General features: G+C 42.4%; 2 protein-coding genes across 7 annotated transcripts in view; both read left to right on the forward strand.

The window, feature by feature from the left end:
• Mtmr4 (myotubularin related protein 4) overlaps positions 1 to 10,244 on the forward strand; it is a 34,246-nt gene extending 24,002 nt beyond the window's left edge. For 4 of the 6 annotated variants that reach the window (XM_059271471.1, XM_059271469.1, XM_059271468.1 and 1 more), the window contains exons 18-19: positions 173 to 261; positions 488 to 1,597. In XM_059271471.1, coding sequence (XP_059127454.1) covers positions 173 to 261; positions 488 to 665 — 267 coding nt within the window. In that variant the 3' untranslated portion in view covers positions 666 to 1,597. Of the gene's footprint in view, positions 1 to 172; positions 262 to 487; positions 1,598 to 2,647; positions 2,911 to 10,134 lie in introns of those variants that run through there. The other 2 variants (XM_059271474.1, XM_059271473.1) reach the window with 2 other exon arrangements.
• Hsf5 (heat shock transcription factor 5) overlaps positions 3,860 to 26,556 on the forward strand; it is a 46,504-nt gene continuing 23,807 nt past the window's right edge. Inside the window, exons 1-3 of the mRNA XM_059271476.1 lie at positions 3,860 to 4,604; positions 10,135 to 10,509; positions 22,248 to 22,345. Coding sequence (XP_059127459.1) covers positions 3,971 to 4,604; positions 10,135 to 10,509; positions 22,248 to 22,345 — 1,107 coding nt within the window. The 5' untranslated portion in view covers positions 3,860 to 3,970. The remainder of the gene's footprint in view (positions 4,605 to 10,134; positions 10,510 to 22,247; positions 22,346 to 26,556) is intronic.

Raw genomic sequence — 26,556 nt, forward strand, 5'->3', positions numbered from 1 at the left:
TGTGACCTGGGAACCCCGCTCCCCCCACCCATAAATACCATCCTTGTAGGCGAGTATGGCCAGTCGTAAAGACCGTCCTGGCTGTTTTCTCCCGGGCTACTTTCCTAATTGCAATGTTGTTCTTCTCCATTTTGGACATGGACCTGGAATTTTCCCTTGTGCCTTCTGGTAGGTGACTCGCTGGGTTCCAGACCATATGGCCTCACACTGCTATAACTGTGACTGTGAATTCTGGTTGGCCAAACGAAGACATCATTGCAGGTAAGTTGGTTTTTGTTTTGTTTTGTTTTGGTTTTGCATTTCATTGTTACTCATAATGTAGGGTACTATGTGTAGAATGAAACTAAATTAATAGAAAATGGAGATATCTTAATATTTTTGTCTACTCCCAGCCTTTTTATTTATTCATGGAAACCTTTTTAGACCATCATTCATTCTCAGGACACTGATACTTCTGATTAGTTCCTCCCTCTTTGTACCTTGGCAGAAATTGTGGGAACGTATTTTGTGCTGGATGCTGCCACCTTAAGCTGCCCATTCCTGATCAGCAGCTCTATGACCCAGTTCTCGTCTGTAACTCATGTTACGAACACATTCAAGTATCTCGTGCCAGGGAGCTCATGAGCCAACATCTGAAGAAACCCATCGCTACGGCTTCCAGCTGAATGCCAGAGGAGACGATCTGTCCATTTTTAGCAGGTTTGAAGGGAGGATCTGCTTCAGGTGTAGTCTGGAAGGTTCCTTGGTATGGCTCATGAACACAGAGCTCAAAGATACCGTCTTGAGAAATCCTCCTTGGTACCATGTGACTGGAGCAGAGGAATTTGAATTTGGCAGGAGATTTTCTACTGGAGAGACCCTCACTTTGGGGTAATGGTCCTGATCCAGACCCAGAGTCTGGAAGCTTCACACTGAGTTGGTGACTCCAGGTTCTCTCCTGGAGGTCACAAGATGATGATTTCATAAATACTGCCTGGTGCAAAGTGCCCAAACAGCAATAGAAAGGCATAATTACAACCAAACTCCAAGTGATGATGAGACCCATCTCTCCTCCACCTTGAAAAGAGCAGATCATAGTATACAAGATAGGACTTCCCATCCTATTGGAGAAGAACTCCACTCTGTACCTCTGTGCTCTGTGTCTGTGCATGAAGGCTCAGTCTTTGGAGGCACTCCCTCTAGTTGCATTAGTACTGTCTTCCTCTGTGGAGTTTGGTTCAAAGACTGGTTTGGCAAACGGAGGTTTGGATGTATTTTTCACCTGGCTCACTGGCCAGCATCAGCAAATATTCAGTTGTCAGAGGGACAGTTCTAAGGATTGAGACGTTTTTTGGAAACAGAGGCAAACTCTGGTGATGTTTAGTTATTTTGAGCTGTGAAGGCAGTTATCACTCTGTTCCGCAGTGGCTGCTCTTGAGGTGCGTGCGCACTGTGAAGAATGAGAAGGGAAAAGCAAAACTATCCTTGTGAAACTCTGCTGAGTGTGCCCTACCCTTTGCACCTGACTTTTCCTAGTTGTCCTGGTGCTAACATGGGAGCTACACCTTGATCCTCCCCTGGCATGAAAATAAAGCAAAGGATTTGTTGTTCCACTGCCCACCTCCCCCGTCGTCTTTCCCTTGGCTGCTGCCTCCTCTGGGTCACACTGCTTCTTATCCTGAACACTTGACACCTTGAGGGTAGAATATAGCATTTGGTTTTTACCTCCTAGCATATGCTATTTGGTATGTGAGGGTTTCAGTACAAATGCTGCTGTCTATTTCTGTGCACTTAACAATGGAACCCAAACAGAAAGAAGAAAGCCTTGATACCAAAATTGGGAGTGATGATGTGTCCATTTGGACCAAACATTTTGTTTTGTTTAATTTTGATTTTGTTTTTCATCTTACTATGTACCAGTGGCACTTAACCAAAAGATACAGTAATATAGCCATGTCCTGTGGTTGGGACAGATACAGTCTCCTTGGCTTACAGTGAAAGCGCTAGGACTTCTATCTCTGTTTTCCTTCATTCATTCATGTAGAAAAGATCGATTGCTTACTGTTAAAACCACAGCAGTTGTCTTTCTCACTGCTACCTACCTTCATGCTGCTTTCTAGAAAACATTGTTTTCATTCCAAACTAACCAGAAGCTACATTTAGAATGGGAATTACTGTCCTGACTTTTTCTTCAGTTCTGCAGCAAAGCATCTGTGCTCCGTGTGTACGTGCCATGGATGTATTCTAAAAAGTTTTGGCATATGTAGGTCAGCCTAGCAGATTTTTTTTTTTTTTTTTTTTTTGGTTTTTTGAGACAGGGTTTCTCTGTGTAGCTTTGCGCCTTTCCTGGAACTCACTTGGTAGCTTAGGCTGGCCTCGAACTCACAGAGATCCGCCTGGCTCTGCCTCCCAAGTGCTAGGATTAAAGGCGTGCGCCACCACCGCCCGGCTTGATTTTTTTTTTTTTTTTTTTTTTTTTCATTTAAATGGAGCCTGAATAATGGAGATTTTGTGTCTGGGAAATTCCTAAGATCAATGAAAGAGTGACAAACTATTTGTCTCTGATACATAAAAATATTTGAAGCATTTTCTCAATCATTAAAATTGACTGCCAGTCAGGAATGGCTTTTTAATTACCGATTTTCATTGCACTTCACTCTGTTTTCAGGGGGATCGGTAACATTCTGGGAGACTGTATCTGTCTACTTTGTGTGACTGTTTTGAGAGACTGTCCCATCAGTGAACAAACTGCATGGCCTTGGAGAGAGATTCTGGGCTTCTGGCTCAGATGCGTTCATCCTTTCAGAGCTGTTGTGGGTGTAAGTGACATGATGTGGCCAAAAACCCAAACTGTGCAGTTGCGTTGTGACAAACATGCAGTGTGCTGTAAAAACTCGATACAGTTTAAATAAAATCTCTATATTAGTGCTGCTGTGTTGGGTCCTTCTGTTATTTAGTTTATTGGCACTGTGATTGAACCTGTGGCCTCATGGGTAAAGCACTCCACCACTGGACTAGATTCCTAGCCCTTCATTCTAATTCCTGAGAAAATGTCGTACTCTGAGCTACGTATGACTGTTGTGTGCTGAGAACTTGGTGCTGAAGGCCCAAGGATGAAGGCAAGTTTGAGGCTAGACTGGGCTATATAGCAAAAACAAACTGCTGTACTCATCCGAGTCCCTCTTGTTTTTGTGTTTGTTGACTGCATAAGGGATTTATTCTGTAGGATTCTATCCCCTTTCAAGTGAGGTTCATTTCTCTTTCTTGTCTGGGAGATCGCAGCTGGTCAGCAAGCACATAGAATTGTTCTAGGGTCTCTTTATTCCCTTCCGCCAGGTACCATGGGTCTCCTCTAATTTGAAGTCAAGTTTTCTGGAGCAAACTTTTTTTTTGAAAACATAGAACAATGCTAGTATATGACAAAATGAATTCATGTACTCTGGTTTCTGTACCTAAACCCCTCCCCATCGTTTTTATTTGGAGAGAGCATCAGTTCGACTGTTAGGAAAGACTATGGAGAGCGCCCCTGTTCTCAGGAACCACTTGGCTGTCTATCACCCAGGCGCACTCTGCGTTCTGAATCCCCCCGGGCCGCCCTGCCCCTGCCGAAGCCCCTCCAATCTCGTTGAGGTAACCGGTCCTCTTTCTCCTCAGGAACCACAGTTCCCTGATGCGCTGCCTTCCGGGGGAGGGGAGAGCCCGACAGGCCCCCCGAGGGTGGCCCCAGTGTCCCCAGTGTCGTGCCGTCACCCTGGCAGGCGTGCGCCCCGCCGAGGGGGAGGGCGGGCTCGCGCCCCGTGGGCCACCACGCGGCGGGAACTCGAGGCCCCATTGGCCGCACCGGCGGGCGTGCGGGGACTCGTGCGCCAACGGTCCGGGCCTCGGCGGCCGGGCGCTGGCAGGAGGGGGCAGGGCGCAGCGAAGGCCCGGGGGATCGAGAACGGTGGGAGAGCCAGGCTCGGCGGGGCGCGGCCCAGGGCCCAGGCGGGCGATGGAGGAGGCGCTGCTGTCCACCCCCATCAACCCCAACAACTTCCCCGCCAAGCTGTGGCGGCTGGTGAACAGCCCCCGGTACCGCTCCATCCGCTGGGACGGCCGGGGCGAGGGGCTGCTCATCGACCAGCCGCTCTTCGAGGCCGAGCTGCTTAGCCCGCCGGGCCCGGGGGCCGGGGGCGCGGGGGGCGCCGGGAGCAGCGGCGGGGGCGGCGGCAGCGGCGTCGGGGCGGCCGGGGCCGAGCCCGAGCTCTTCAAAACCACCAACTTCACCAGCTTCATCCGCCAGCTCAACCTCTACGGCTTCCGCAAGGTGGTGCTGGGTGGGCCGGGGGCGGCGGGGCCCGGGTCAGGGCCTGGGGCTGGCGGGCCGGCGGGCGACGGGCCACTCCACCACTTCCACAGCCCGCACTTCCGTCGCGACCAGCCTCAGCTGCTCGTTCACCTCAAGAGGCTCACCAGCGCCAACAAGGCCAAGCTGGCGGCCGGACTGGAGGTGCCCTGTCGCCCGCCCAACCGCTTCCAGCGGCTCCTCATCACGTCAGCCTCCGCCTCCGCCTCCGCCTCCACCTCCCCGCTGCAGCATCAGGACCCGCCGCCCCAGCCCGCCGGGCCCCGGCCCGAGCAGCACGGTGAGTGTGTGCCACCTGGATCCTGGCTCTCCATCATTCATGCGCGTGGGCGGCGGGAGCATGCACCACTTCTGCATCACATCACCTGCGTCATCCTCACCTAGCACCTGCCTTTTCTCTGGCAAGAGTCCATAAGCATTCCCAGGTCTGTGTGTCTAGCTGCAAAAAGGACGTAGGCTTTAGGCATGCTCTCTACTCTTCTCCAAGAGACTGATCCCCAAGAGTTAACCTGCTTCCAAACCTCTTAGCCATTTACCTCTGCCTAGTCTCTCCACTGTGATCATCCAGAATAAGCAGTCCTTCATTGAAGCATCAGGTGGGAAGGGCCTCTATTGTCCGGTCGTCAGAACGGGCAATCTACAGGTTCCAGTACGAAGGAACAAAGTCACTGCCCAGAAAACTTAAGGAATTAACCCAACCCAGGGAAAGGGGAAGAGGTCCTTCGAGTGGAAATGTATTCTTGAAGGGACATGCCACTTTTCACCAATGAACACATCTAAGAAATCATTGAAATATTATCTATCTAAGGGGCAAGCTTTGCTCCTGTGTAGAATCAATTCACTAATACTTCCATCACAGCTAATTAGAGCTTAATGCCTGACTTGAGATGGTACTGGTGGGCAAACATAAAGCAAAATAGCTAAAGACTAAACAAAACAAAAACTAGAGGTCAAGACTTAGTTTAACAGAATTTTAGAAAGCACCCGTTTATACTTTATTGATATTTCCCTCTTCCTGGTCATTCAGGATGGGGGAGGCTGTGTGAATATTTAGTGAAAAATTCAGAAACCTTTGGTCACGGTTATTTCATGGACGTGATTTGAGGTGCCTCTCTGCACTCCTACACACAGGTGAGGGTGGCCATGTTCCCTTGCTCCGTTTGGAGGCCACACTAGACAGCTGTGCCAAGGAAGCATGGGCGCTAATCGGGATTTGGAATTCTTTTTTATTTATTTTTTCCACCTTCAGATAGAAGAGAAATAGAAACATCTTCAGACTGTTAGCATGGTTAAGCATAAAGAAGTCTGGGTTATTTTTGAGGCATGGAAAAAATTTAAATGTGTAAATAACACTATGGCCCCTTTAATCTAGCCCCAGTACTGAAGCAATACTGCATTTGGAATTTGGAAGATAAGAGCCTAGGTTTTCTGTCTGTGGAGTTTAGAAGATAAGGAACTAGGTTAGAGTTCTAGTGACCTGCTGAGAAAATAACAGTGGCGTAGGAATGTTCTAAAGGAGTTCTAAAGGAAAAGGGAGCTGCCCCCATGTGGTCCTTGATTTAGCTGAGGATTTGTGTGGAGAAAGAAGTGGAGACAGTCCTGTGGAATATGTTTTGAGGAAACGCTAGGTCGGGTTGTTTGGTTTTCACGGCTCACTGCTAGAGGACACAAGGAGAAAAGACAAGGAAATAGCGTTCTTAGGGCGAGCTCTTTTCATCTTTTCCCTCACCGATCTTAAACCATTGTGTTCTTTTTGTTGTGTTTAAAATGACACGTATTTACTTACTGGTGTATACTTGCACACGCATGCACTTGACGTATGGCGTGTGTGTGGGGGTCAAAGGACAACTTGTCATGAGTCTGTTCTCTTCTACTGGGGTTTAGACTCAAGCCATCAGGCTTGGTGGCAGGCACCTTTACCGAGTGAGCCCTTTTTTTGTTATTTTATTATATTTTCCCAGTTGGATTCATAAGTGTCCAACTTATTTAAGCATTTTAAAGATTACTTGTTGAAAAAAAATGATGCTTTTTCAGTGTGTGGGATGTGTGAGTGTGTTTTCAGGCGTCTCCTATTCTCTCCCTGGTGTACAGAAGGGTGGCAGCCATTGCCTGTATTTCGTGTAAGAGACAGTGGTGTGGCTGTCTTAGGTGTGATGTAGTTCTTTTGCAGTACCAGGAATACTGTTGCAGTCTGTCTCCTTCTAGGCACTTCTGTTGTTCCCCACCCTCTTTTTTCTTTGACATTTTAATTTTAGGGTACAAGGTCTTGGTGTGTAGTCCAGGTTGACTTTGCAGTCTTCTCGACTCAACCTCCCCAAAGCTGGGGTTATAGGCATGTGCCACCCTGCCGGGCTTCCCGGGCTTCCCACACCTGGTGGTTATTCCATTTGAACTTGCCTTGGTTATATGACTGCGGCTTCCTGCCTTCCGAATCCTCCTTAGTTGTAGAATGGTCTATTTTAGGACCTAGTCTTCTATTTAGATCCACTAAGTCAAGAATATACTTGATAAAAGTGTGAAGATTCTGTGTTTTTTTTTTTTTCCCTTTTTGGTTAAGCCCATTTATGTATTTTGTTTTCATTGGCAATATAATATTTGTTATGCTGGTCAAAATGAAGTTGAAAGTCTGGGGAGTTGATACTCTAGTGTGGAAACACAGCAAGTTTTCAATAAGCAAATTTTGGGATTCTTGGATGGAAATGGTTAGTTTGGTTTCATTTCCATAAAAGGAATAGAATCTTGGCTGGGCAGTGGTGGCACACGCCTTTAATCTCAGCACTCAGGAGGCAGAGCCAGGTGGATCTCTGTGAGTTCGAGACCAGCCTGGTCTACAAAGTAAGTTCCAAGAGAAACCCTGTCTCAAAAAAACCAAACCAAAAAAAAGAATCTTTTAAAAAAAAAATCCATCATGCTCCACATTTCCATAATTCTGAATTCAAATATTGCCAAATATACCTTAAAGATGTTCTGAAGAAATGAACATGACCTAATCATGTCTTCATTCTTTAAGAAACAAGTTGAAGTATGACCTTTCCCCACCCCACCCCCAACTGATTTGGGGGCTATTTTTATGAAGACTTTGAAATTTTCATCATTTTGTATTTTGATCATATTCATCCCTCGCTCCTCCCCCTCCTTCCAGATCCACTCCCGCCAACCTCATGTCCTCACCTAGATCCGAGTCTAGTTTGTACTGCCATGGACTCGTGGGTGTGGGGTCAGCCACTGGAGCATGGCTGACCCATTAGGGGCCACACCCTTCAAGAAAACTGACTCTCCTTTCCCCAGAAGCCATCAACTGTCAATAGTGAGGAATGACCTTCTAATCCTGGCAATATTTTTATATTATCAGCATCTAAAATAGGTAATGGCCCATCACTCAGAGTTTATCACCAGAGAAGCAGAATTTATTTATTTATTTATTTATTTATTTATTTATTTATTGGTTTTTTTCCAGACAGGGTTTCTCTGTGTAGCCCTGGCTGTTCTGGAACTCGCTCTGCTGGCCTCGAACTCACAGAGATCCACCTGCCTCTGTCTCTTGAGTTCTGGGATTAAAGGTGTCTGTCACCACCACCTGGCTAGAATTTATTTTTTAATTCAGATTTAAACTACATTTTTGGAACCCAATTAGAGATTTTAGCAGCCAGCCCTGAAGGTTTAGTGAGCTCAGGTAACATGCAGTTTTGGCATGTGAAACGTGTCAGGAGAAATCAAGTAAGGGGTGGGGGTAGGTGAGATGCTCAGAAACACCTGTTATGAAAAGTACCAGTTTCTTTAGGAAAACCAGAATCATTAGTGATGGGTTCAAGGCATGCGAATATAAGAAACTGGTAGGCAAGCAACATCATAAAAGCTGCTCAGAGGAAAACTTGGGGTGTTTTGTTTTGACAGTGCTGGGGATCAAACCCAGAGCTTCACTCATTCCAGGCAAGTTCTCTGTCACTGGGCCATACCCCCAGCCAAGAAAATTGTTTAAAAGGTCTGTCATTTGAATACTTTCAGTCTTCTAAAGTAGGATTTTTTTCCTTCATTAGATAGAGTGCTTGATTTCCTAGGCTCCAGAATTTGTGTTGTTAGTATTCATGCATGTATTTGTTTATTCTTGGTGTTAATCTTTATTTGCTAAGGAAATTAATTGCCATGGAAATAGAACGGGAGATGTGTAATGTGTTGAGTGGTTTATAATTTGATTATTTGAATGGGTAGATATATGAGTGACATCTTTCAACATGTAGCTTAGCACTGAAGTCACACATAAATTAAGTTTTGCCTCTGTTTAATAAAGGTTAGCTCAATAAAGTAAATTGCTTAATAAGATTAGTTTAAGAAAGCATGTTGAAAGGAAATTGTGGGCCGGGCTGTGGTGGCACATGCCTTTAATCCCAGCACTTGGGAGGCAGAGCCAGGTGGATCTCTTGTGAGTTCGAGGCCAGCCTGGTCTACAGAGCAAGATCCAGGACAGGCACCAAAATAACATGGGAAAACCCTGTCTCAAAAAAACAAAAACAAAAACAAAAAAGAAAAAAAAAAGAAAGGAAATTGTGAGCCACATATATAATCAATAGGTAATATTCTCCTTCTGAATAAATTAGTTTAGTTTTTTTATATTCAAGAATTACAATCTATAAAGTAAATCCAGGCTATAATGTTTATAGCTATCATTTGCTCATTACATACTTTTGTCCTTTTCCTCTCATTTTTTATCTGGTTAGATAAGGAAAAATAAATGCTTGTGTCAGAATCTCTGAGATTAGCCATCTGAAATTTCAATCAGTGTTCCTGTGGTGCATGTGGGAGTCCAGTGTTTGAAGGCCACTAATATCTGGGAAAGGTCTCTGTTAGAGACTAAAGAAAAGGAAAATGCAGGGCTTACACTATAGCCCAGTGGGTCAAGTGCTTTCCTAGCATATGCAAGTCATATGCAAAGGGTTTGATCCCCAGACCTGAAATGAGAGAAAAACTCAGCAAAGATGCTTGCTTGTTTGCTTGCTTGATTACTTGAGAAAATGAAGAAAACTAGATGAAAGACTTCGAGCCTGACTTTCCTGCAAGGATTTGTTGTTAGGCAGAGTGAGGTGGCACTTTGGTGCCTTTGATCTTGGCACTCAGTTGGCTGAGGCAAGAGAATGCTTCAACACTTCGGGCTGTGTAGTGAGTAATCAGGCCAGGTCAGGGCAATATAGCAAGACTGTCTCCAGAAATGAACTACATAAATAAATATAAAGTAAACAAAACAAGGGACCATTGAGGCAGCTCGGTGAGTCAAGGTGCTTGCTGGATTTGATCTCCCATAACCCACTTGGTGGAGGGGAGAACTAACTCCTGGAAATTGTCCCGACAGCCACACACATGCTGTGGCAGGCATGCTCAAACAATAAGTAAATAATTAATCATTGCAATAAAGAAATAAACATAAAAGTAATTGAAAGGGGGCAAAGGGCATAATATCTCTTTGTGTCTCATGTTATGAATTCATATTTGTTCTGAAAATTTCTTTTGTATGTGTAATAGAGTAATACTTCTTTACTTATTAAAGTTCCTGAATGTCTTGAAAGAATGCATGGAAAACTTTGGATTTAATTTAAACGTTAGAGGTCGGCCACTTTACCTTTATGACAGTCATGTTGGGAATCATCAAGAGTTGGTTATTCTTTCAGCACTGTGTTCTGAATTTGGTTTTGCTAAATTCAAAGTTCTCTCGTGTTAAAAATAGCTGATAGGTGAACGGCTGTGTATTTTTGACCTTTGGTTTACTGTTTGATGGTATATTGTAAAGTTTGTAAATGTGTTCTTCCTCTTTTATGCAGGACCAGTGGCTGTAGGACAATTTCACCGGTCATTCCGGCGAGATAATTTGTCTCCTTATTCCTACGTATCAACTTCATCCCACAACCACAGCACCTTCCCTCTGAAAGGTTTAGATCGAACCCCAGTTCCTCCTAGAACATGGCAGAACTCCCTTGGAATGCACCCTGGACAAGTGGAGACATCTCCCACTTTTTCAGATAAAGGGGTTCCATTTCCTGTACTGCAGAGATTTCCAACTGAGGTTACTTATACGCTGCAGCCCAGCGCCACATCTGTACACGTTCAACAAGGTCCTCAAACAATGGTCAGCTCCTCCCAAAAATATAGTAACTACACACCCTCGGCGCAGTACTCCCAAGCCTACTATCCAACAGGTAGGAGACATTCGAGTTCACTGGCTTCTATAAAGGTAGTTTATAAGAACATTTATATTTTTATAGCATTTTAATCCTTGTGTGCTTATCAAATAGGAATATGCATTTTAAAATGTCAGTGACTTTTTAACCAGACATATTTTTAAACACTATATAATGATTAGGGCCTGGGGAGATGGATGGCTCAGTGGTGAAGGGAGTGTACTGTTCTTGCAGAGGACCCTAGCACCCATAACTGCCTGTAACTTCAGCTCCAGGTGACCCAGTGCCCTGGCCCTCACCAGCATCTGCCCTCACATGTGCATAGATCACCCCCCCCCAGACACCTCATTAAAATACATTTTACATATATAATACATATATAAAGTTTCATCTGTTCTTAAGGATTTTGAAAATCTATTACCACATAAAAGAATGTATTTTCAGTGACGTGGAAATTCTATATCCTCAAAATGTATTCTAGATCTGAAATTAAGATTTAGTGCCCTGGGAGGCTGGAGAGACAGCTCAGAGGTTAAGAACACTGGCTGATTTTCCAGAGGACCCAGGTTCAATCCCCAGCACCCACATGGCAGCTCACACCTGTCTGTAACTGCAGTTCCAGGGGATCTGACACCCATACAGACAAAACACCAATGCACATAAAAGAGAGAGAGAGAGAGAGAGAGAGAGAGAGAGAGAGAGAGAGAGAGAGAGAGAGAGAGATTCGGTGTCCTGGAGCGTTACTTTTATCTCACCATTGTTGTAATGCTTACTTCAGTTTTTTGGGTTTTTTTTAAAGATTTATTTTATTTATTATATAAACAATGTTCTCTCTGCAAGTTTGCCTGTACTCCAGAAGAGGGCATCAGATCTCATTATAGATGGCTGTGAGCCACCATGTGGTTGCTGGGAATTGAACTCAGGACCTCTGGAAGAGCAGTCAGTGCTCTTAACCTCTGAGCCATCTCTCCAGCCCCAGCTTGTTTGTTTGTTTGTTTGTTTGTTTGTTTGTTTGTTTGTTGTTGTTTTTTTGAGACAGCATTTCTCTGTGTAGCTTTGTGCCTTTTCCTGGATCTTGCTCTATAGACCAGGCTGGCCTCGAACTCACAAAGATCCACCTGCCTCTGCCTCCCGAGTGCTGGGATTAAAGGCGTGCGCCACCAACTCCCGGCCCCAGTTTGTTTTTAAGATATAGTTTTTATTTCACAAATTAGATTACCTCATCAAATCATTTTAGTATTTAAGTAATGAAGCATAATAAGAACATATACTCTTTGAAAATTAAATCCTTAAAGTGTGATGAATAGTAGAACCCTGCACTAGTCACCTCAGCCGACTAAGAACTGAGGAGTGACCGACAGACTGACAGCTGTAGCTGTAACTTCAACCAAGGCCATTGAGGACAGGCTGGTCCATCCCAAGACACTGGGACCCTTCCCAAAGTTACCGTTGCTTTTGCTTCTTGGAAAAAATTTAGTATTTTCAAATACCCTTTTGCAAGGTAGTATTATTTCCTTCAAATTACATTCTATTTTGTGTTTCATCATGTGTAGTTCCGTGTTTTGACATCAAGACAAAACTCACCCTCAATAACCACACAGTACAGTTACATACAAAAAAATTAGGAAAATTCCCATAATGTTTTAGTAAGTTTGTAATTTTGTGTGGTGTCATTCATAAGTAGCCTTGGCTATATGTGGCCTGTGGCCATGGGTTGGACGAGCCTGCACGGAGAGGTAATAGACAGGAGACAAGGGTCAAAGCTTTCAGAGAAGACCAGAAGGAGGAGGAAGGGGACATTTCTTTCCTTTATGAATTAAGAATGTAGTAGCATTGATTTTTGTCAGTTTTGCAGATCTAGAAAGAATCTCTGAAAGGGGTTTTGCTAGGCCATTCTCCCAGGGAAGATTGAACAATTTAAGAGAAAGGAATATAAACTAGAAAAGGAATTAAATAATCGGTTGACATTTAAAATTGTAAATGTGGTAACTGTTCTGTTTGTGATATTATTGTTTTCTGACTGCTAACATCTAAATATGTGGTTTTCCTATTGACTTTTCCCTAATATAAATTTCAAAGGTATCAGTGATACTTTCAGTAAATGTCCAAGTTGAATTCAGTTGTGGATGTTTAGAGCTACTACTGCCCTGATGATGGAGCTGAGATTGAAGAGAGTGAATATGACTTAATATTTTTAATTGTTTTGCCTGTTAGTAAAAGCTGAAAGATTTATATAGTCCAAGAAGAAACTAGAGTACTATTTTTGCTCATTAGAAGTTTTTAAAACGTACTGCCTTATATAGAAAATGATTAAGCTCTAATATTTTTCCAGATTTGCAGCTACTTTTTCTTTGTTTGTTTGTCGAGACAGGGTTTCTCTGTGTAGTTTTGGTGCCTGTCCTGGATCTAGCTCTGTAGACCAGGCTGGCCTCGAACTCACAGAGATCCACCTGGCTCTGCCTCCCGAGTGCTGGGACTACCAAAATTTCATAAATGATTAATTTCTATAGTAAAGCCAAATCCAGGAACTGAAAACAAAAATGCCATCAGGCTGACTAACAAAATGACCATCAGGATCTCTTTTTATATTTGTCCCTCCTTTGAAGCACTAACTGTCCTTGCCTAGAACATTTGTGCATTCATAATTCTTCAAAGACAAAATTATGTATCTGGTGTTAGCTGCTTCTATAATCTAACCCCTCCGTTACCTTCAGTGTGATACTGTAATCTCCCTCTTTTGTAGAAAAATGTTCATTTTAGGCCTTTTCATTTTACTCATTTTTTACTACGTATTTAAATATACTTAATATTCATCCGTATTTACCTACCAAGTTCTGTGTTAAGGATTTTTTTCTTGACTAACATGCTGAATTGGCTCAAAATCAACTTTGCCTTCTTTTCAAAGTTGTTTCTTTCCTTTCTGTGTGGATGTATGTGGTATTTGTGTGTGTGTTCAAATGTGTTGTGGATGTGTGTGCACATGCATACAGAGGACAAAGGTTGATGCTGGGGGTTTTCTTTGTCACTCTCCACTTTGTTTACTGAGGCAGGGTCTCTCCATGATTGGCTAGCGTAGCTAGTCAGTGTGCCCAGGGATCGTCTGCTTCTGCCTCCTGACTGTGGCTTTTATGTGGACTAAAGCTCCACACTCTGGTCCTGGTCTTCATGCTTGTACTAAAAGTGCTTTACCCACCGAGCCCTCTCTTCAGCCCCCAAAATTATGTTTTTAAGGTCAAGGTAGTGATGATTAACAAATTATAAATGTCCTAATCTCATTTTCAAATGAGTACTTATGTAGCGGTTACTATGACCAGGCACCATTCTAAGGACTTTCTAAATATTAATTCATTTAATTCTCAGACATACCTTATAAGATAGATTTTTGTCATTTTATAGATGGAGAAACTGAGGCACAACTAGTAAGTGGCAGACTGATGGAAAAGCCCAGCAGCCTGACTCAGTCTACCTACGTTCTTAGAAAAGAAGCCCCCGCCCCAAGTGCACTCGTGTGTGTGTGTGTGTGTGTGTGTGTGTGTGTGTGTGTGTGTGTGTGTGGTTTCAGTTGCTCTTTTTTTTTTTTTTTTTTTTTTTTTAAAGATTTATTTATTTATTATGTATACAGAAGAGGGCACCAGATCTCATTACAGATGGTTGTGAGCCACCATGTGGTTGCTGGGAATTGAACTCAGGACCTCTGGAAGAGCAGTCAGTGCTCTTAACCTCTGAGCCATCTCTCCAGCCCTCAGTTGCTCTTGTTTTGCTATATTTCTCTGTTAGGGGAATTTCCTGATATTTCTCTCTGCCAGAGTTAGCTCTTGTCAGGTGCGGTAGACAGGAAGAGGTTGGAGGAGAGACCTACTCTTGTATGCTGCTGGTGGCATTGGGACTGCTCTGGGTTATTACCCGAAGAAAGGGAACATGCTCCAGATGTTAAGAGTGGGAAGGTCGGGGCTGGAGAGATGGCTCAGAGGTTAAGAGCACTGGCTGCTCTTGCAGAGGTCCTGAGTTCAATTCCCAGCCACCACATGGAGGTTCACAACCATCTATAATTTGATCTGGTGCCCTCTTCTGGCATGTAGGCAGAACATTGTGTACATAATAAATAAATTAAAAAAAAAAAAAAAAGAGTGGGAAGGTCAAATTGGGAGCTCTGGGTAGTGTGGCTGCTTTTAATGTATTTCAGTATCCTCTCCTCTCACCATAGTCCTTGATTATAATGGATCCTTGGTAAATATTCTGTTGAGTGGAGTGAATTTGGTCATCTGATTTGGCCATTAATGGGTTATCATAATTCTCAATTTCTTATCCTATGAGGAAGCCATAATAGTTTGGGCCAGAAACTGAATAATATCTGTGAATAGCTTCTGTAAAAATTAAAACACGAGTAACATGTAAAGGATAGAATACTTTAGCCAGTATGGTAGTACATACCTGTGGTCTCAGCACTTGAGATGTAGAGGCAGTTGGTTCTGGAATTCAAGGCCAGCCTGGGCTACATGAGACCCGTCTCAAAAAGCAAACATGCGCACACACACGCACGCACGCACGCACGCACGCACGCACACTTGCGCACAAGAGCTGGGGGGGATGGTTGAGTCAGGACAATGCTTGCTATGCAGTCATGAGGACCTGAGTTTGTACACCCAGCACCCACATAAAATGTCCAGGGCTGTATGCCTGTAGTCCTTGTACTGGAAGCAGAGACAGGAGGATGCCTAGGGCTTGGTGGCTAGGCAGTTTAGCTGAAGCAGTGAGCTCCAGCTTCAGGGAGACAGTCCATCAAAAGCTGAGGAAGAGACTGAGGAAGATATTTGACATCAACCTCTGACTTCTACACACACACACACACACACACACACACACACACACACACACACACACTATTTTCAAAATTCATCTTTTAAGTAAGGCTAGTAACTAATACTGTAAGTTTCTCTGCCTGGGGCAAGCCCCCAGCAGCACGGGGCTCAAAGGGAAGCTATGGAGTCGGTGCGTACTGGACTTTTTTATCTGAGGGGGTTAGGGAAAAATACTCACACACTCTCTTGGTATTTTCCTCAGACCTTTTCTTTATTCTTCTTTTGTATTCTCTGTTCTTTATTTTCCTGGTAATTTCCTTCTCATTCTTGATGTTTCCCTTCTAATTCTATCTTTATTCCTGATGTTTCCCTTCTAACTCTATCTTTATTCCTGATGTTTCCCTTCTAGTTCCTTCTAACTCTATCTTTATTCTTGATGTTTCCCTTCTAGTTCCTTCTAACTCTATCTTTATTTCTGATGTTTTCTTTCTAATTCTCTCATTCTTGGTGTTTTCCTTCTAGCCCACTTTAACTCTATCTTTATTCTTTTTCTTACAACTTATATACCCCAGCAAAATCTTTCAGGCAATATAAAGATCACAATGTGGTTACATTCTCAATGTGGTTACATTTTCAAGTGAATGATTACAATAATTACAAAACAAACAGTAAAAAACAGCATGTCTTCCATATCCCTTACCTGATTAAACATTTTATGTATTACAGGTGAAAAACAAATTATCCCAAGAACCCACATAACATTCATACCCAAGCAACTTGTTATAGATTAACTGTGTGGGCAAGCAGGGTGTTCTTCTCAGTCAGATCTTTTACTGGCAGGCTGCACTTTGCAGTTACAAAGAAAGGGTCAGTTACTTTATTACTTATCTTGAAAGGTAATCTTATAAGGAATCTTAAAGGAATCACAAATCTAAACTTTTTTTTTTTTTTTTGGTTTTTTTTGAGACAGGGTTTCTCTGTGTAGCTTTGCGCCTTTCCTGGAACTCACTTGGTAGCCCAGGCTGGCCTCGAACTCACAGAGATCCGCCTGGCTCTGCCTCCTGAGTGCTGGGATTAAAGGCGTGCGCCACCACCGCCCGGCCACAAATCTAAACTTTTATATATGAAAAAGAATGAGTCAGCTCTACTTTAAATCTTTGGGATGTATACCCACTGACGAGTAGTTTTTTTATACCAGGAGATTGAGGGCAAAAATGGGTACAAGGAATTTTTTTTTTAATTTTTTTTTCCAGAGCTGAGGACCAAACCCAGGGTCTTGTGCTTGCTAAACAAGCGCTCTACCTCTGAGCTAACTCCCCAACCCCGGGGTACAAGGAATTAATCATCACATTTGGTCATCAACCAATCCTAGCAAGAAAAGTGCATCAGTTAGTAATAATTGGGCCGCTTTGTTTTTATTGAAGAGTTCTGCATTCAACTATGTGTCTTTCTAAAACTTTAGATTATCTTCTTAGGTTTTTCACCTCAAGCTATTGACAAAAACATTTTAGTCTAACTTTTAAGTTATTTTGAAAGCTTTGTTTCAGCTGTGATGCATTCCAAAACTCATGAACACATCTCCCAACATTAAGGTTAAAAGAATTTAAACTAGCTAGGCTAACTGGACCTCAGTTGTTTTTCTTATTCATTAACCTAAGCCACAGTCTATACGGCTCCTCAATAGAAACTCATGTGTTCTAGCTGTGTGGCATCTTTGTTTATATTTTTTAATCATCAAAACTCTATTTAAACTAACATTATTATTATCATTGTCTAAATGATAAAGTGTACTGTCTAAGTACACTTAGGAAGAAATCATCTTTATAATAATCCACAGGGGGTGGCGCACGCCTTTAATCCCAGCACTCGGGAGGCAGAGGCAGGCGGATCTTTGTGAGTTTGAGGCCAGCCTGGTCTACAGAGTGAGATCCAGGAAAGGCGCAAAGCTACATGGAGAAACCCTGTCTAGAAAAAACAAAACAAAACAAAAGTGCCCAGTAGAACAGGATGTTCCTATGAGACAGATACACCACATTACAGGCAGTGGGGATCTTCCCACACCCATTCACACCATGTCAGATACCAGAGAAAGATGGCAGCAGCAAACATGGGAAGGCACAGCAGAAGCAAAAGACATCCCGGGGTCTGTGCTCTTGGAGACTCACCCATCAGGGAGTTGCCCCCTGGTGGGCTGGCACCTTGAACTTCAGTTGCCACCTGCTGCTCCTCTGACATAGCCACCAGCATGTAAGGGCTAAATAATTCGTATAAATATGTTTTGGGGCCTGGAGAGATGGCTCAGTCTATAAATGCCTGTAACTCCAGCTCCAGGGGACCCAGCGCTCTCTATTGGCCTCCATGGGCACCTGCACTCATATATAAAAACCCACATGAAGATGTATACATCATTAAAACAAAATCTTGAAATACAAGATACATAAAGTATTTGAATATTTTTAATTTAAAAATATTTTTCATTATTTAAAATTGTATTTGAATTGGTCCTTGGGCAAAAGAATTGCTTATAATCATCATTACCATCATTATTATTTGAAATAGTTTCTCATGTTGTGGCTCTCATTGGCCTGGAACTCACAAAGGTCTGCCGCCTCTGCCTCCCAAGTGCTGGGATTAAAGGCTCTCATTGGGTTTGTTTGTTTGTTTGTTTTTCCAAGACAGGGTTTCTCTATGTAACAGCCCTGGCTGTCCCATCCTGGAACTCGATTTATAGACCTGCTGGCCTTGAACTAGATCTGCCTGGCTCTGCCTCCCCCGAGTTCTGGGATTAAAGGCGTGCGCCACCACTGACCAGCCTCATCATATCTTAAACGTTCATCCACTTTGTAGTATGTGTCAAATTTTCCCTTTCTAAAGATGATGAATAATTATACATAAAGGTATCAGTATTTATTCATTTGTCTGTTGAAGGGCTCTAGGTTGCTTCCACTTTTGTAGACTATTGCTACTCTGAACATGGGCATAGAACGTGTTTTGAGACAGGATATTGCTGTGTATCCCAGGTTAGCTTCAAACTCAAAGTCCTCCCTCCTGAGATTCCTGAGTGTTGAAAGTTAAGCTTTGCATTACTATGCCCAACTTAAAAATATTTTTTCAGGGTAGGCAGTGATGATGCACGCCTTTAATCCCAGCACTCAGGAGGCAGAGGCAGGAGGATCTCTGAGTTCCAGGACAGCCAGGGCTGTTTCACGGAGAAACCCTGTCTCAGAAAACAAACAAAACAAAAGCAAAAAATTCATATTCCTAACTGTCATTTATTTTGGGTATACAGATGCAGGTCCACTTAGGATCGGGCTATGCCAATATGTTCTATAACCCATTGCAAGTTGAAGGTATACTAAAATGCATTTGATTCAGCTAACATTCAGAACTTTCAGAGTTTAGTAGTAGGGCATTCTAGGGTACCGGATGTTGGGAGCTGGGGCTCACTGTTGCTGCCCCATGATCTCAGGAGTGATGAGCTGTGGAACAGATAAGGTCAGTGTGTGGTTTATACTGAATGCATTATCACCTTTACACCATTGTAAAGTTGAAAGATTATGAAGGGCTGTATTCCCAGGGGTTTTTTTCTTGATCAGAAATGAGATATTAGAGCTTTAGTTGCTATAGTAACTTAATCTTGAAACTGAGTGTATTATTAAATCTACTGTTTCTTTTGAGCATTTATATGACTGGACATTCTCTCACTATTAACACTGTGCTGCCCTGGAGTAGATTCAAATCTGAAATAATATATGTTTAAATTATTTCCATAGAGCTGGGCGGTGGTGGTGCATGCCTTTAGGCCCAGCATTCCAGAGGCAGAGGCAGGTGGATCTCTGTGAGTTGGAGCCCAGCCTGGACTACAAAGTGAGATCTAGGACAGCCAGGGCTGTTACACGGAGAAACCCTGTCTCGAAAAAGAAAACACAACAAAAAAGATATTTCCATAGGATAAAGTGCAGATGTGTTTGCCTCACCTACAGTGAGGGCAATGGTTTTCATAATCTGAATGTTTATTACTGAGAGATTGTAAAATGCCTTCTACTCTTACATTTGCATGTGAGGTGAATTCTAGTTTGTTATTTACATTTTTTCTTTTCTTTTTTTTTTCTTTTCTTTTTTTTTTTTTTCCAAGACAGGGTTTCTCTTCGTAGTCTTGGCTGTCCTGTAACTCACTTTGTAGACCAAACTGGCCTCAAACTCACTGAGATCCCCCTGCCTCTGCCTCTTGAGTGCTAGGATTAAAAGTGTGTGCCACCATCACCCAGACTACACTTTTTCTTACACGAGGAGCTGAGTGCCTTAAGTGAGCACTGCCTTGAGGAAGACAAAGCAAGATCTTTCTACAGAAGGGTGTGTCTTAGGACACAGGGATAATTTGGTTTCATAATGATATTGTTGGGGAGAGTATTTGAAGGTGTGTTACTTTTGTTTATGTTGCATTTGTTTAACTCTGTGAAGCTGTGTTACTGTGCCTGGCTAAAACACCTGATGGTCTAATAAAGAACTGAATGGCCAATAGCTGGGCAGGAGAGGGATAGGTGGGGCTGGCAGGCAGAGAGGATAAACAGAAGGAGAAATCTGGATGGAAGGAAGAGAGAAGTAACCAGAGAAGGAGGAGGGCTCCAGCAGTCAGCCACTCAGCTACACAGCAAGCCACGGAGTAAGGAACAAAGGTGTACAGGAACAGAAAAGGACAAAAGCCCAGAGGCAAAAGATAAACTGGATAATTTAAAGTTAAGGAAAGCTAGCTAGAAATAAGCCAAGCTAAGGCCAGGTGGGGCATTTATAAGTAATAATAAGCCTCCATGTGTGATTTATTTGGGAGCTGGGTGGTGGGCCTCCAAAAGAGCAGAAAATAACAACAACATGTTACTGTTTTCATGATGCACAGTACATTAATTTTTCAAAAACTAAGCACAAACTTGGATTTTGGCACCTAGATATTTCTATTCCACATACTTGCTAATACCACATTCTATTCTGTTATTTGACTGTGCAGAGTGGGCTGCCTGGTAAGCAGGAGTCTTTGGAGAGTGTAACTTCACAGGCTCTCCTTTCTGTTCTGTTTCTCATCTCTTACTGGACACACAAATAGCACCTAATGGTTTACTGTATTCTTACACACAAAAATCAGCTATCAACTCTATATTATAATGACATTCTCTGAGCTATATTGTACTTTTATTTCTCCAACAAATTTATTTTAGAGAACATTTTAACATTCAAAATATTTAAACAGTAGAGTCATACTACTGAAATATTAGAAAAATAAATGTAATCTTTGCATTGGTTTATTTATAATGAAGCACTGCTTTTCAGTACAATTTGGAAACAGTAACCTGCAGCTCCTGACTAGGTCTGCCACTAGGGGGCTAGGTTTTCCTTAGTTATAAATGGAGGGGAAAAGTCCTTTCTTCCGTGTTGACCCTCCTGCAGGTCCTCCATAGTTAGCTATTTATGGATGCACTTTATTTCCAAGCATCTTTATTCTCTCAAGTATAGGAAAAAATGAGTCCATGCTAGAACATCTAGCCTTGCTACTGTTGGCGAATTTCTTACTATCTCTGAGTTTTAGTTACTTACTTTGTAAAGTAATGTTAGTCTGATTGGTATGATAAAAATGCATATGAAGCATCCACCATTGTGTCTGAAGCATGGTGGGCACTCAAAGCATATCATCTGCTGTTTGCCCCAAAGGTGTGATGATGTAACTGATTCTCAGTCATTCTGGAGAGACTCTCTCTAGAAAAGAGCTCAGTCTAGTAAACTGACTGGACACCTTTAAGTTACGTGTTCCAGTGTAAAGAGTTTGACCTGTTCATGGTGTCTTAACCATAAAGAAAAGGTTTGCAAAATAGAGTTTTGAGTTTGTTACCTAGTACTACACATTTTTATTAAAATATTGGCTGCTGACATTTATTGATTGCTGTCATTACTATTCTGAGTGTTCTGTGTATGCTAGTTCATTACATTGTTCCTTGAAACACCTTGTTAGCAGGTTCTGTTATGTCCGTGTTTTAATAGAACGCAAACACTGAGACCTGAAGTGATTAACCATGTTCAGATTTATAAAATACCTAATCATGGAGCCAGGCTACAAAACCAGGCAGGCTGAATCCAGGATCCACATTCCTAACCGCTTGTCTAAATGGCAAAAAAATATGTCTTGCATGTTTCTCTATTAAACACATCATTTATGGGTAGATTAGAGAATATATTTATTTATTTTACTTTGAAAGCACTTCCCTCTCCAAATAGTTGTTAAAACAATGAAGCAATTATTTAGGAACTACAAATAATAGTTTGCTGGCTTTAGTTAAATGAAATTACTTTCAGTAATAATAAACATTTGGTTAGAAAAGTAACAGCATGCGTAAGCACTAAAGAATCACTTAGTGGCTGGGGATGGAGTGTGGTTGGTAGATACCTGCCTCCTGTACATAGAGCCCTAGGCTTGATCCCCTGGGCTTACATAAACTAGGTGAGGTAGCTCACTCCTGTAATCCAGCACTTAAGAGGTGGAGGCAGGAGGGTCATGAGTTCATGGTCATCTTCAGATACAGAGTGAGTTTTTGGCCAGCCTGGGCTGCATGAGACCCTGTCTCAAAACAACAACAAAAAAGAAATTACAAAAATAGATAGAAACTTTTACAATTTTATTACAGCCAGGTATAGGTACACACATTTATAAGCCAGCTCAAGAGGAAGAGAGCTAAGAGGATCCCGGGAGGTCACGGTCAGCCAGGGAGATACATCAAGATCTTGTCTCAAAAACCAATAGATAAAACATTTCAATTTTTTATATGACCATGTTTTTAAAGCAATCAACAGCACCCTTGTGTGTGTGTGTGTGTGTGTGTGTGTGTGTGTGTGTGTGTGTGTAATGTGAAGTTCTTTGCATGCTCTGGTTTCTTTGGTTGATGGCTCGTTTGTTTGTTTTTGAATCTGTTCCAGCTGTGCTACAGTGCTGTTCTCCTTCCACTCACATGGATGCCCTGAGTGGCTGTGTCACCCCTACCGCCTCTTCCTACGCACACTGTAACTACTTCCAGGTAAGATCCTTGCACACTGCAACTACTTCCCGGTAAGATCCTTGCACACTAACTACATCCAGGTAAGATCCTTGCACACTGTGCTTGGCAATACTATTAATTTGACAGATTTTTGAAGTAGAAGCCAGAAATAATCTGGGTTTGTGGGCAGAGTGTGATGTGAATGATGCCTGAGTGTTGTTCTTGGCTAGCATGGTCCAGTGTAGGCACCATTAGCTTCATGTGGCCTTTTTGTTTCTGGGCTTTCCTTTTTTGAGACAGGGTCTTGCTATATAAGCAAAACTGGTCTTAAATTCATGATCCTTATGTCTCCACCTTAATGTTGGACCACAGATGTGTATACCACCAAGCCCAGCTCACATGTGACCTTTTAACTTTAAATTACTGGGTTAGGAGTTTAGGCTAGTAGTACAGCACTTGCTTGTCATGCACAGGGCCCTGGGTTTAGTCCTCAGTACTGGAAAAAAAAAAGAAAATTTAAAACTTGCCATAGTCACACTTCATTCCATTTATTAAGTAGTTTGTGGTTGGTGGCCATGAAACTGCAGCAGAGAAATGCAGTGCTCACATCACTGCTGACAACTATTTTGTATTGTGCTCTTCTAGGCTCTTTCAGAATAAGGAATACCAGAGAAACCCAGGGTATCCAAAATGAGAAATTTAATCACTGGCCCCTTCAGCCTTAGCATGCATGTTCGGAACACCATACTTCAAATGTCTTGTCAGTATTTCTTAGGAAATAGCTGCTTTGATATAAATGGTTTATACTGATGTTTTTAGAATAAGAACAGATTGTATGCTATGCATTTAGTGCTATAATTCTTAATGTGGAATTGTGTGTTTGCCCAGATAATAATCTGCTAAGATAGCTTTGCTTCTAAGAGAATTTTTGTGCACGTGCACACACGCACCCGTGTGTGTGTGTGTGTGTGTGTGTGTGTGTGTGTGTGTGTGTGTGTGTTGCAGTGCTGGGGATTGAACCAGGACTTCACGTGTTAGGCAAACACTACCACCAGCCCAAGAGAATATTTTGTTAGTGGCATTAGGGTACACCAAAAGACATTCCTTTTATTTTTATTTTTTATAGAAAACATGGGAAGTAGATAATCAGACTGTTTTTTGAAGAATATAGAGTCTGATAAAGGTGAATTAGCTAACTTTGTCTTCTTTCTTCCTTCCTTCCTTCCTTCCTTTCTTCCTTCCTTCCTTCCTTCCTTTCTTTTTAAGATAAGGTTTCCATCTCTATAGCCTATGCTGTCCTGGAGCTGTATGTAGCCCAGGCTAGCTTTGAATTCATGAGAATCACTCATCCTCCTGCATGCTGGGATTACAGGTGTCGGCACATTTGGCTAATTGGCTGTTTTGTTTGCTTGTGTTTCTCTGTGTTGCCCTGACTGTCCTGGATCTCACTCTGTAGAACAGGCTGGCCTCGAACTCACAGAGATCTGCCTGCCTCTGCCTCCTGAGTGCTGGGATTAAAGGTTTGCGCCACCACCACCTGGCCTTTAGTTGGCCATTTTTAAAAAAGATTTATTTATTTACTTTATGTATGAGTGCTCTATCTGCATGTACAATTTTATGCCAGAAGAGGGCATCAGATCCCATTATAAGTGGTTGTGAGCCACCTTTGTGGTTGCTGGGAAATGAACTCAGGACTTCTGGAGAAAGCAGCCAGTGCTGTTAACCACTGAGCCCTCTCTCCACCCTCCTAGTTGGCCATTTTTTAGGGCCAGTATCATCAGACATGATGCCTTAAGCCCATCTTCTTTAAAGGGGTGTACTTAATCCATAACTAGATGCTCTTGTTTGTAAATGTACTCTTTTCTCCAGAGAATGCTAGAAATATAATTGTAAATGTATTATTTGAACATTTAAAAAAAAAGATTTATTTATTTATTATGTATACAGTGTTCTGCTTGCATGTATCCCTTCAGGCCAGAAAAGGACACCAGATCTCATTACAGATGATGGTGAGCCACCATGTGGTTGCTGGGAATTGAACTCAGGACCTCTGGAAGAGCAGCCAGTGCTCTTAACCTCTGAGCCATCTCTCCAGCCCCCTATTTGAACATTTTTATAAACTTTTTTTACTGTACACAATGACAATACATGTTAATCTTAGGAAAATGGAAATAGGTGTGCATAAGATTAAAAAGTAGCAAAACACAAAGCAATTTAAGATTCCATTGATTTTTTTCAATATAGTAAGTACCAGATGTAGTGGCATATGTCTTTAATCCTAGCACTTGGGAGGCAGAGGATCTCTGTGAGTTCAAGGCCAGCCTGGTCTACAGAGCGAGGTTCCAGGACAGCCAGGACTGTTACACAGAGAAACCCTGCACAGAAAAGTGAAAACAAAACAAAACAAAAAATCTATGTGATAAATTTGGTGGCATTGTTGGCACCAGGGAGGGTATGCATGAGAAGTCAGTCTGGGACTGGCCAGCAAGATGTCTCAGCAGGTAACGGTGCTTGCTACCAAGTTAGACTACATGAGTTCTATCCCCAGGGCCCTTCTGGGGGAAGGAGATAATAACAGACTCCTACAAGTTGTCTTTCAACCTCCACATGCACACATTGGTGGCACTAGAATGCACACACGAGAGCACACACACACACACACACACACACACACACACGTAAATAAAAAATTCTGGAGGAAAAAAGATCAGTTTCTTGCCATGGTTGATAGCAGAAGTCAGGCAAACCTAAGCTTGGACCCTGACTCTGTCAGCTATTTCAACATCAGTGTTTAGCTAGGCATTGTTCCACATTCCTGTAATTTCAACACCCAGAAGGATAGAGGCAGGAGGCTTCAAGTTAAAGAACAGCCTGGGCTACATAGTGAGTTCCGGGCTAGCCTGGGCTATGTATCGAGATTCTGTCTCAAAACAAAAAAACAAGCAAGCAAGCAAGCAAACAACCAAACATGATAAGGTAGGACCAGTAGGACAGTTCAGTGCAAGCCTGGATTTGAGTCCCAGAGCCAATGTGAAGGTGGAAAGAGAGAACAGACTCACAGGCTGCCCTCTGATTTTCACATGCATGCTGTGGCACACACACCACACACCACAATAATAAATAAATATTTAAATGATTTTATCATTTTGAAATTTAAATCACTGGGCTGAGGGTGTAATTTAGTTGGCAGAGTGCTTGCCTGGGATGGGTGAATCCCTAGGTTTGATTAGGACCTTATAAACAGGGCGTGAGTCACATGACTGTAACCTTAGTACAGGTGGAAGTAGGAAGGTCAGAAGTTCAAGGCCATCCTCAGTTCTTTAGGAAGTTTGAGGCCAGCCTTAGATGTGTAAGTCCCTCTCTCAAAAATAATAAAAATGAGTGAAGAGCATCACATTTCATAGGGCTTTTGAGGATTAAATGAAGTAATGTCTGTAAAGCACTTAGCGTGTGTTTGGCACGTACTTAAGAACTCAAATGATGATATTGACTATGATAACTTGATGCTTACACTACTTGAGTTCACATTATTTACTCTAAACATCAACACAATCCTTGTAGTATGTTCAACAATATAAACTCTTATATCTTTTATTTAATTATAGCTCTTCTGCATTTCTGTTTATAATCTGAAATAATATGGCATCTATTGAATGTCAAAGCACTAATTTATTTACTATTTTTTAAAGCTTTATTTCTTTATTATGTATACACTGTTCTGTCTGCATGTATACCTGCAGGCCAGAAGAGGGCACCAGATCTTATTACAGATGGTTGTGAGCCACCATGTGGTTGCTGGGAATTGAACTCAGGACCTCTGGAGGAGCAGCCAGTGCTCTTAACCTCTGAGCCATCTCTCCAGCCCTAAAGCACTATTTATAAGAACATACCTTTAAAAAAATTTTTGAAACATGGTCTATCTGTGTAGCCCTGGATGTCCTGAAACTTACTGTGTAGATCAGGCTGGACTCAAACTTGTGGTGATCTCCTGTCTCTGTTTCCGAAATGCTGGGATTCAAAGTGTACTCCACACTCTGTTAAGAGAATATATCTTAAAGATGTAAATCTAAAAGCCACAACTCTTTTAGTCTATTGCTTTATTTTTAAAAACAATCTCAGGAACCAAAGGATATTTGATATTCCATCCATTTTTACCCAGGTTATTTGTAAGTGAGTATTAGTGCCTCCCCCTGAATGTGTACAAGGATTTATTCTGTGTTTAAAATACCTTTACTCCTTAAAATAGTGCA

Source organism: Peromyscus eremicus, chromosome 8a (genome assembly GCF_949786415.1).
Source record: "Peromyscus eremicus chromosome 8a, PerEre_H2_v1, whole genome shotgun sequence".
Taxonomy (NCBI): Eukaryota; Metazoa; Chordata; class Mammalia; order Rodentia; family Cricetidae; genus Peromyscus; species Peromyscus eremicus.